This window comes from Eurypyga helias, unplaced genomic scaffold (assembly GCF_000690775.1).
Source record: "Eurypyga helias isolate BGI_N326 unplaced genomic scaffold, ASM69077v1 scaffold20681, whole genome shotgun sequence".
NCBI lineage: Eukaryota > Metazoa > Chordata > Aves > Eurypygiformes > Eurypygidae > Eurypyga > Eurypyga helias.
In genome coordinates this window covers 44848-56965 of record NW_010231755.1, presented here as the reverse complement: position 1 = coordinate 56965, position 12118 = coordinate 44848, and the positions used below count along the sequence as shown (strand labels likewise).

General features: G+C 43.3%; 1 protein-coding gene across 1 annotated transcript in view; it reads right to left on the bottom strand.

The window, feature by feature from the left end:
* Window positions 1-11691, bottom strand: part of MTSS1 (metastasis suppressor 1) — a 34756-nt gene extending 23065 nt beyond the window's left edge. Inside the window, exons 1-4 of the mRNA XM_010161208.1 lie at window positions 11574-11691; window positions 10791-10875; window positions 9448-9539; window positions 7641-7715 (exon numbers count right to left, since the gene is read on the bottom strand). Coding sequence (XP_010159510.1) covers window positions 7641-7715; window positions 9448-9539; window positions 10791-10875; window positions 11574-11691 — 370 coding nt within the window. The remainder of the gene's footprint in view (window positions 1-7640; window positions 7716-9447; window positions 9540-10790; window positions 10876-11573) is intronic.
* Between the last annotated feature and the right edge of the window lie 427 nt (window positions 11692-12118).

Sequence of the window (12118 nt, the reverse complement as noted above, 5' to 3'; positions counted from 1 at the left end):
GCATGCATTAAAACCTCAGTTTACAGTGTTCTGTGTGAATCCTGGCTGAAAGCCTCATGCAGCTTCTTAAACAACCATTGTTCAAAAAGAACTTTAGTAAAGGAAATGTATTAGGGAGAAGGAGAAAAGTAAATCTCAACCCAATTTCATGCCTGTATTTTATAAGACAACTTAAAGTAGCAAAGCTGTCAGCAACAGCAAAGGAGAATAATGATTTTTCAATGCTCTCAGTGCAAGTCTGACTGCTAAAGCTGATGCTATTATTGACAAAATAATGCAGCAAATATTGGTGAAATTATTATTTACCACATTCTCACTTGAAGTGTTCCTTTGCACTTTTTTAGATGTCTGCACAGAACCTGAATATTCAATACTGGACACTTTACAGAGCAGCAGAATTTACACTGTATGAGACAATGCTGAGTACACCTCTACTCATACAAACTAAAGCAGGCTCCAAGTCATTCATTCCCAAATCATCTTTCCAGGAGCGTACCTGCTTCAGCTGCCAGGATGAATAACCCCTTTAAGTCCTGCACAGTAAAGCCAACAAATAAACTAAGATAGATCTGGGCTGAGAACAAAGAATTCTGCCACCGTTCATGGAAAGGTGGAAAACCTCATTGCTGGGGTTAACTTCAGACCCCTTCAGCAACCAAATCCAACTCTTTCCGGTGGTTATGGGAGATGTGAATCAGCAGTTCATGTTCAAAAGTGCTAAGCTGTCTCTTAAAAGTAAAGGTTCCTAGGTATCAAAGGAAACTTCCGTGTTGAATTATAAGCCAGGGAAAACACAAAGTGTGGTTTCAAACACAGGGACAAGCAGCAGGTGCCCAGTTCTAGGAGCCCAGCTGAGGCACCACAGTTGAGTGTCTCCTGACCTAATCAATCCAGGCTTCTCCAAAGGGCAACACCTGCAGCATTACACCTACAAGTGGAGCCATGATTATTTCTCTCCAGTTCAGAAACACCACATTTCATTCACAAGGTCTCAAGGCAGCTACCTCAAATTTGCAATGCAACTGAAACAGCACTCCAATTTAAACAGCTTTGAGATGTGATCAGGCAGCAGGAGACAATTGTGATGCTGATTTCCACCCAGTCCCCAGCATAAATATAGTGATTTCTTATCTATCAGTTAAGAAAGGTGCATGCGGTTTTCAGAAAAAAGGGAGACTTGGATCACAGGTTTACAAAGAACAACACTAAGGACTTCAAGCTCTAGACTTTAAGTCATATTAACAGTAAGATATTCAATTGTTTGAACATCACCGTGATAACGTGTCTATTCCATTTAACTTCTCTCCCAACTGTGACATGATTTATCAGTCTGTGTTAATCCCTTTCTAAAATCTAAAATCAGAGGTTCATCTACAATACTGATTTTCTTCTTTTACAGCGTTCCAATTAGATGCCAAAAGAAAACAAATCAAAAGATGGTTTGTTCGTTAAGATTAGGCGATATTTTAGTTTCATTAGAAATTAAAGTCTAGGCAGTTAGTGGAGACCAGACACCATAGAGAGGCCACAGCAAGGGCTACAATAAACCAGCCACCGGGGTTACAGCATGGCACAGACTTACCCAGAGCCTCAGCTGTCAGGCAGGTGCGCATGGTGAGAAATTGCAGGACACAAAATTGACACAGAAAGGAAAATAAAAAAAGTCAAACTGGTATTCCAGCATTCCTAAAGTTTAGACATTATCATCAGCGCCAAGGTAAGAGAGCGAGCAGTTTGGACTAGACTATTTTGACTCCCTCCGTTGCTGACAAAGACAAACGCATTAGCTTTGCTTCCTGATGAGCTGTTGCAAATTAAACTCCCGGTTATTTACCATACAGTTTTATTTTAAGAGACTTGAACCAGTTCAGGAACTTTTTCTAGCTTGCAGCTTCCTAGGTGAGAACGTGTTAACCCGTGCTCCAGGGAAAGCGGACAACACAGACAACCGTCAAACCCCGGTCAAGCTGACGAGGCGGCACAAAGCTCCGTCCCGCGCAGGGATGAGGGAACTCCAACTTGCAAAATTCTAAGCGGGTGCTGCGTTAGTAACCACAGCGCTTTTTGATGTTCCCTACTGCAATTACATTAATAGATTGTTAATTAAATGAAAAACTAATTGCCGATGCAATGTGGAAGAACATCAAAAAGATGAACCAAGATATGTGTGTTTTAATTAAAAAACTTTTATATATAGAAGTTTTGCAATAAACCTGGCTTGCTGTCAAAAAGAGGGGAACTATCAAGAGGCATTCAAAACTCAAGGAATGAAAATAAATCAAAGAAATATCTCCAGTTACTGATTTTGCAACAGGTCTTTGCTGAATTTTTATAACACAGAGCTTATATTATGAGCTTGCAGGGGGAAAAGAAAGAAAGGAAAAAACCCACACACAAAAAAACCCACCAGCAGGCACCATGGCTGGGTTTTTTCCCTGCAACAGGTAAGGATAATTTGCTTATTAGCTTCCCTCCTTCTGAGCTGGATCATACTGACTCCACAGTGTGTCCTGGCTCTCACTTCAGTCACCATGCCAGTCTGTACCAGTTCAGAGGAGTAAGGCTATCTCCTGGTGGAGAAAGGGTCTGGCCAGGGGTCCTTCCTGCTCCAGCCTGCTGCTCCAGGCAGCGCAAGCGCCAAGTACAGAAAGAGTACAAAGTACTTGAATGAGGTGGTCACCATTTGCTTTCAGAACTGAGGTGTTCTTTGGTTATAATTACGTTGAAGAGCTTTATGCTTTTCAGTTAAGAGTCACGGGGTTTGCACAATCATCCTCGAGAGGACTGTATCAGTATTTCAGTTTCAAAGACCAGGGTGTAACAAAACCAGCTGCAGAGGCTCCAAAACACAAACAGGTCATCTCTGCTAACTGGGAGGAGGAGAAGAAAAAGCACTTTTGGCAGCATTACAGTAAATTAATAATCATGTTCTACTCTCTCAGCTTCCTCAGAAGTAAGAATACTTTCCAAAACTGCTGCACGCTCAAAAGAAAAGGTGGTGAGTTTGGCTACTCAACGCTGATGGGACACAAGATGAAATGCTGCGCTGAGTGTTAGGGGCATTCCGCAGAAGCTCCTACGACTGGCTTAGTGATCAAACTCAGTTTTCACATTAACACGTGTTATATTATTTGGAGCGTTACATAAAACTCCTTTTCACAAATCTGTTTGGATTTAAACATTCTCCTCAAAGCTGACGCACTATCACAGGAAGAACCTGAAAATGAAACCTACCAGTCAAGTTATAGGCAGAAGGGAAACCTGTCTAGTTAATCATAAAGAGCCAGGCTGAAATACAGAAAACAAAGCCGACATGCACTCCAGATTTTACATATACATCCAGTTATATTTTAAGTTAGTCACTTGATGCTTTTTTTTAAAAAAAAAAAAACCTAAGAATCATGCATTTTGTTAACCTTCCACGATGGTTACATGCAGAGCCATGGCTGCTGTCTCTCCTCAGAATTCTATATAGCATCAACAGCTTCTAGCAGCTATGGATCCACTTAGGAGGCCTCGACCCAGCAGAAGCCTAAACATGGAATTTATTTTAAATATATGCATAAATATTCTGCTGACTCAGGTTAGCTGGGCTGACTTCTGATGTCCAGTGTCTGAAAACAAAGAGCAATTTAGAAGATGTATGCACTTCCATGCACTACGTAGCTTCATCTGTTCGGACAAGAGCTAAGTTTCAATGCTGGCGTGGGCAACATGCCCTACAGCCTATTCCCTTGGGAACAAGGGCATAAGGAAAATGATGCACCCTGAAGATCACCATGACACCCCCAGGGACTGCACGGATCTGGGAGCTGCACCAGGATCCTATTTAGACTACATATATTCAGACTTCATATAATTATTTTTTTTGTAGATAAAACAACAGAAAGAATGAAAATTACCCCTCTAAGGTCTTTCAAAATGCAAGACCTTTGCTTACACACAGACTCATCAATATAGCAGATATACCCTAGCAAACTTCCAAAAAGGACCCTTAACACCTTTTCATTTTGTTCAGGAACCATGGTGTTTTCCCCATCACTTTAAGCTTTGCAAACACCTTTATTGCAATTAACACACCTACTCTGCAAACATAATTTCTAATAAATGGTCTTAAGTGCGCTGCCTGAACTTTCAACTCGGCTGCACGGAACCAGAACAAACAGACCATGCACCAGGCAGAGAACAGGCAAACCCCAAGGTGTCCAGCTCCTTAGTGCTAAGGTGGGGTGCCCAGTCTGTAGCACTCCTGCCAGGACAAGCCACACAGCCCATGGCCCTTTCTCCCAATTGTCTTGGGATGCAGGCAAGGAGCTGCTAACGCATGCTGCAGCTGTCAGCTACAAGAGGGAGTCTCCGCAGCCTGAGGAGGCAGGGAGAGAGGACATCACGGCCACGACGTGCATGAGAAAAGTACAGGGTTATATTTGAGTTCCTGAAGCTGCCCAAAGCAGAAGAACACCACTTTCCCATCCAGTCACAGCAGAAAAAGCTTGAAGGACGTTTTTAGGAGCATGCACAGTATTTAAGCAAATCCACAGTTCAGCAAACATCTCACTTGCCCACAGATGATCATAAGGTTAATGCAAAAGTATTCTTACAAGCGCTAGGAAGGGAATGAATTGGTTGTTTTAGAGTTCCCATAGGTGAGTCAGTAACTTTACAGAAAAATCAAAGGGACAGGTCCTGCTTGAGGAAGAACACAACAAAAACAGTAAGTCTGAGGAACAGGGAACCAGGAGAGTTCAAGACACAGTAAGACATTCATGCACTCAGCCACATGCCTGCCAGGACAGTTTCACCCAAGAGCTTCCCTGCCTGTAGTTCAAACCTCATTTGTGACCTGAAGCAGAATCACTTCTGCAGCTTTATCATTTTACAACTAAACCCCTTCTTCTTTTTTTTTTTTATGCCTCAGTGACAGCAAGAGCAACACACTTCACCATGTAGCACATTAAACAGATCTGCCAAGGTAGGTACATACAGAAATGGTTCCAGAACAACATCTGACATTGCACTCAGACCAATGCTTTATTCCTTCAGGACAGGGATCAAAAAAGGCAAAGAGGAGAAAAAGCACCTGATACTTTCATTTCTTCCATATTTAGGTGCTGTAGATAACTTGCAACAAGACAGGGTGAACTCCCTCTCACCTCCCACCCACTCATGCTGGGAACCCACAGCGCTAGCAGCTTTGGGCATTCGTTCTCACATCCGTAGCAGCCTCAGCACCTCACTCCATCTCTCCTCTCTAGGAGGCCGTGAAAACAATTCTCAGCTCCTCAAGAACACTGCAGCTCCTCCTTTCCCCTGTACTGGCCATCTGCGACCCTTCATCGCTTCCACCTTCTTCATACACATCCCTCTGCGACCAGTTTAACCCCACCCCAGTCCCACTGGGTTTGTGCTCTGGACCCAAACACCATGTGCGTGACAGCAGCGCTGAGGGATACAGCACAGAAGTACAGCCGGTTCGGTGACAACTCCATGAGCATGTCATAACTGCAAAATTAATCAAGGGAATGACATTTTAAAAAAGGTCTTTGATCGTAGTACGGCTGCTATAAAAGTGATAGCAGAATAGGCCTGTTCCACTCCCCGCTCAAAGATGTTTAATCCTGAAGCAGGATGAGACACCAGTGTGCTGACCCTTGATCACTAGACATGGCACACATGAGAATCCAAGGAGAAAGTCCACTTGCTTTACCCACTAACAGACATCTGCAGCATGAGAACAGTGGGTTTTTTTTTTCCAGAAGGCTTTAGGTGCTCTCTGTCCTCTTCCCACCCTACAGAAAATGCTATCTCCTCCTCCAAGACAGTGGATTCATTTATTCAATACTCAGAAGCAGGATAAAAGGGAGATGGAGCCAGATAGGTGTCAATTCATAGAAACAGGTTCAAAAATTGGTTTCTTCTTCTCAAATCATGGACAGGCTTTTCTCAGGCTCGTCTACCATGCACTGAGGGGTTGTTTGCATCACATGGGGAGAAGAAGCGATGAGACTAGAAAAGGGGGGAAGAAAGGAAAAGAAACCGAGGGAATATCACAGACTCTCTAAAGCTGTTGGTCTGAGGTCAGACAATGTGTCACACAAAATGAGAAACATGCTTACGCATCACCCAAAGAATAAAATCTGATCACAAAAAATTGTGTCCTCCTTAAGATGACCATTTTGATTTAAAACACTGAACTTCTCAAGAGACAGTGACACACAGCTGAGCAAGCCAAGTTCCCTCTTGTTGGCTTCCATCGCTCCCTCCCTCATCCCTCACCTAAAGTCAGCTAAAATTCAAAAGCAGTTTTTCAGTCATGTGGCTTTCTGCCAGCGTAATTATTGACTCGCCTATTAGGAAGGACCGTCAGAGACAGCTCACCTGTTCTGGGTAACACACAATTTAAAACGTTCAAGAAACACCCTGTCCTAGCTTCTATCTTGCTTGTCCCTGGGCTGACAGTTTTTAGGCAGGAGGGGAAGCACAAGCTGCAGGCTGAGAACTGCTCAAAGAACACTTCCTATCCAGTGCCGGGAAAGGGAGCCAGAAAGTCTGCCTCTGTACAAGCTCCCTATCATTGTTCCAAAGCTTGCTGGGGTTTGCACTGGGCCAAGCATGGGAATCCAGCAGCTATCACAGAATCATAGAATGGTTTGGGTTGGAAGGGACCTTAAAGACCATCTAGTTCCATCCCCCCTGCCATGGGCAGGAACCCCTTCCACTAGACCAGGTTGCTCAAAGCCTCATCCAGCCTGGCCTTGAACACTTCCGGGGATGGGCCATCCCCAGCGTCTCTGGGCAACCTCTTCCAGGGCCTCACCACCCTCTCCGTGAAGAACTTCTTCCGGATATCTAATCTAAACCTCCCCCCTTTCAATTTAAACCCGTTCCCTCTTGTCCTGTCACTACAGGCCCTTGTAAAAAGTCCCCCCCAGCTTCCTTGTAGCCCCTTCAGGTACTATCAGTGATGCATGTTTCTATTAACATGATGATGAAACTCATGTGACAAGATGGTGGTGGGAGAGCAACACGAGCACGAGATTCAGCTGCTAAAAGAGACAGATTGCCTTTGTGGAGCTCTCCTTTCCATTTCTTACTCATCTTTAGGTTTTTTTATGGCTGCCAAGTGCCCTCCCCCTGACAACAACCCATGCCACCTTCTCACACTCAGCAATAATTTAAGGTTTAGGTGATCACAGGCTGTTGGAAAAAAAAATAAAAAAGAAGAAGAAAGGTGGTAGAAAGGGAGAAGAGTGAGAAATGTTAATAGTTAGAGAACATTTAGATAATGGCTTTTTTTATATTATTCCTGAAGATTCTTAGAAAATTTTACAGGTATCTGCACAAATCATGTTACAGTGTCAACGTTCCTAACAGGAATAAGTTAGCAGCAAGCGCTCTATTTTAAAACATGATTGACTTTGTACAAACAGTTTTAAGGCTTTTGTGTAAGAACATTAGACAGCAGCTTCAGAATGAGATTCAAATGACACACAGTAATTGTACCCTGGTGTTCCAAGTACGTACCAGGAATACATTACGGAGGACCGAATTATTACAATAAAAAGTCCTGTCGCTGTTCGGTCTTTGTCAATGAGCACAGCACAAAAGGTTTTTAACAGTACAAGTATGAAGCAAGTTACCTTTCTTTGCTTTCTTCTGTAGCTTCAGTGTGTCAGACGATTTCTTTTTTATCTCTTGGCGGGCTTTTTTGTATTCTAAAAAACACACAGTGTTATCAACATACTCAATGTCAAAATGAATGTTTTCCATAGAAAAGGTTATGTTTAAAGACATTAGATTACATATTTTAAGAGGACAGTTACTATTAATCAAAGCAACTTAGAACTCGCATTTTGTAGTGCCCATACATTTGTTTTAATATAACACTCAAGGGTGTGAGCATAGTCACATGCCAAAGTCTTTCCCAAATAAACAAAGCCTTTACAGAAATAACAACTGAGAACACAGTACAAAATTAGAGTGCTTTTCATTGCAGAGACTCATCCACTCTCAGGAATGGAAAACAGAGATGACAGGTTTCTCGAAACATCTGTGTTCAAAAACAAGTATCCAGAAATGGCAAGGCAGAGAATATCCTGTGATCCCTTTCCAGCATAGAGAGTGAGGGAGAGGGTGCTCAAACTTTGCCCAAGGAAGGGTCACATTGCCAGCCCTTTCTGATCAAGTTGTCCTCATTTGCAGATGACCTGCAAATCCCGGGAGAATAAATTCCCAAAACAAAATATTCCACCTCTAGACCAGGCACACTAAAGGTACCAGATACGAAACTGATACTTCAAAAAAAAACAAAACAAAAACCAAACACCACCAAAAAAAAGGTAAAAGGCATGCATATACATATACACATACACTTTAACATAGGAGATCAGTGTTATTATTCTCCCATAGATGGAAAAACAGCAGCAAGCTGGTGGCGGGTACAGGGACTGTACTGAGGCCAGCTGCACCCCAACACCCAAGGTTACCCACTAAACCCCAAATCCCCCTGCCACTTTGGCCCTGCCTGCAGGAACTCAGGTGACTAACGGTTAAAAGTCTTTTCCAACCAAAACGATTCTATCATTCTACATGCTTTACACTTTCCACAGCACAAGGTGGATTTTTTTTCAAAAGCTGCTGATCTAGCTGCTTCTGTTTGAGCACAGTAACAGTGGGACAAGATGCAAATTCTCTTTTGGAGGTCAAGCACATTCCTTCCCATCAGTTCTCACCCTCCCCAAAATAAATTAAGGTGATGCTGATTCTTTCAGACATAGCAAAAGTCTTCAATTTCAGGGGTCAGTGGTGAACTGCAACCTGCTTTCAGCACCTGTGCTAGAGGGCCATCATCCCCAGTACAAGTTGTGTAAAGCCAAAGGCATCTACCAAGATGCTCTCGCTGTGCAAGGATTTGCTGCCTCCTGCTCATTCCCCCAGGAAAGCCTCTGGAGCCCTCATGAGTGCTGCAGCTCTGAGCATCCCATGCCGATGACACAGCTTTCCCGTTCCCCAGGTGCACATTTCAGTACTGCATAGATACAAAGTGAGGATGCTGAACGTTTTACAGGGCTGTGCATTCTCTGGAGGGCGCTATGTCTGAGACATAACATGATCTCACAGTTAGCTGTTAACTACACCCTGGGGCTTTGCAGGGATAGATGTGGCATCCCCATCCCTCAGCACTACTGGAGATCGTACAGTGAGTGGGCTAGTTAACCAGTCACTGCTTACCAGTCTAGAAAAACACCCCTGCAAACTACACCTTCAGAATGTATATGCAAGGATTAAAAATCTGTTAGGCGCTTTGGAAAAGGAGTGTTTTAGAAGAGAAAAGTTGCTGTACATACTTAAGCACATCATTCAGTTCCCCAGTACAAACATGAAAAGAGGAAGAAAAGCTGATATTACAATCTCACTGCTATTAAAGAATTCTCCCTCTGTAACTACCTTTTGCATGGTCTTTATCCAGTTGATTGGCCACTTTCTTCCACTCTTCCATCTGTTCTTGAAGTGGGTTTATCAGACAGTCAATTAAAGCACTAATTTTGTTGAAAAAACACAAAGAGCAATCAAATCCTGCAGACGCCCCTATTCTCATACAGAGAGCCAAGGTCAATATTGGAGTATTTTTACTTTTTGCTGCGACAGCTACCAGTGTCACAATGTAAATATCAGAACATAAAAAATGTTTACGCTGGAGAAAGCAAAAGAAAGGACTGGATCAAGAAAAACACATCCAAATCACAAGATAACCAGAAGTACGGTGCAGAAGTTCAGGACAGTGAGGAACAGAGTGTAAACCAGAGGAGTGACCCGAAACAAGGCCAATGTAAACAGTTAGGTCCTACTGATCTGTCACACAAAGAGCAGTTTAAACAGATACTCCAGAGACCGGAAAGGTTCATACAGCATTGAAGATTATAAACTTTAATAACACATGTATATTTACAAGAAGACAGAGCAGTTGTACAAGCAAACGACATCCTGCCCACCGATGTGCCCCACCTCTCATCAGTGGCATCCATGATACAGCACTTAGTACTGCTCCACCAATTAACGAGATTGGGATTGAATCATTTAAACAGCTAACTCCGGGGTAACAAGAGGCTAAAGCTGTCTCCTTACAGCCAATTTCACAAATATTTTTATTTTTAAAAGAAAAAAACATACCAGGTCATCAGGCAAATGGTAAAGCACCATTTTGGTTCACCTTAGGTCAACTGTAACTTTGAAGTGTGGTTAAAAAAGGCACACGTGCAAGCTACTACTTACTACAGAATAGATTGTTTATGTATAGCCTAGCTTACACACAGGTCAATCCTCTCTCATTACCTCTACAGTCTAACTTTGACTGCAAAAAGGGGATGAGAGAATTTGCCTTTTCCATACTTTTTTGCTGAAAGTTTTTCTCTTGGCCGTAAGCTATCTGGGCTCTCCAGCAAGCTGAGGAAGCAGCACAACACTTGCTGCTGCTGCTTTAAACCTTAAAGTCCTGAAACAAAGATAGGTTGGTCCCATCAGCAGCTGCCTGCTCAGCACTGAGCAACAGGAACTGACAGTGGGAATTTGCAGCACTGAGAGTGATTCGAGGTGACAAGCCCAGTCCTCAGATCAAGGAATCCTACAGGTTCACAACACCTAGTGTGCTGTGGGGGAGAAAACAACCGCTGTTCCCCGTGACACGGTCAGAGTTCAGCTGAAAAGCCAATGCTGGTGAACAGCTTTAGGTGTTCCCCAGTAGCACGTGAAAGATGAACCTCCAGCTCCAGGCCAGTCACAGAGCCACTCACCTTGAGAACTGCCGGAGTTTGGACTCTATACTTCTGTGCCTCATACACATCCTGGTGAGTGCAGACCCAATCTCTCTGGTACCACCTGCAAAACAAAAGACGAGGCAGGTGAGACCCCGGGAGAGATTCCTGCCTGTGGAGCAGAGACATGCCAACCAGAAGGCAGGCGCCAGGTCTTCCAGAGGAACTGTAGAACAGATTTGTAACAACTGTAGAATCGACCAGGCTATTAGCCAGGCAGACCTCAGTGATACCCACCACCTTGGGAAGAGATTAATTCTTGCTCATCCTGGGCCATGACCTGAACAATTAAACACGGCGCAAACACAGTTCTTCCCAGAAGCTTTATGTGACATGAGGGCCAACTCCATGGCAGGAGAGTTAAAAGGGCTTGAGATGTCAAAAGACAAGAAGTAAAGTTGGCAAGCGAGTGGACATCTACGGAAAGGTTATTTCCACATTTTGGAAATAAACCTAGGAGATTGGAACAGGTTGCCCAGAGATGTTGTGGATGCCCCATCCCTGGATGTCTTCAAGGCCAGGCTGGATGTGGCTTTGAGCAACCTGGTCTAGTGGAAGGTGTCCCTGCCCATGGCAGGGGGGTTGGAACTAGATGGTCTTTAAGGTCCCTTCCAACCCAAACCATTCTGTGATTCTATTCTATGAGATTCACTCCGATTTTCCCATCTCTAAATTCTTCAGACCCAATGCCTCAAAGGGATTTTGCTCCTCCAGAATATGTAACCAATCCTACGTATTGCCTCGTACACCACGGCCACGTACCACCCGTGCACCACAGGTACCTGCCACCTCTGAGCACCCATGTGTCTTTCAGTAGGTTGCCAGAGGGTGGCACCACCTGCCCTACACCCTCGCTCCTCTCGGCTTCTGACAACCGCATGGCAGCAGGAAAAATTTTTTGCAAGTGCTCTTCCTCCGAAGTTTTCCCTTTTAGAAGCACACCTCCCACTTTAAATCAGAGTTACCAACTTAGATCAGCCTATTAAATTTCTATCCAACTTATTTAGGTTAGTGTTATTTTTGATGATTAGTTAGTCCCTATTTGCAAAGCAAATCTGCTGTTCTCAGGGTACAAACATCAGCTTTTGTACAAAGCTTTTCCAAACTGTAGCATTCTCTGGAATGGCAAAGATATCAGCATCTATTTAAAAGTCTCACTTTCAAAATAACCTTAGACTTGTAATAGACAATAAAATAACTTCTTTTAAAAATGTTATTGTGAAAATAAAAAATATTTTCCTAGTAAAGAAACTTAAGAATTTTAATTGGTTATTTTTAAAGCAGAAAACCAAGTCACCATCTTCCTG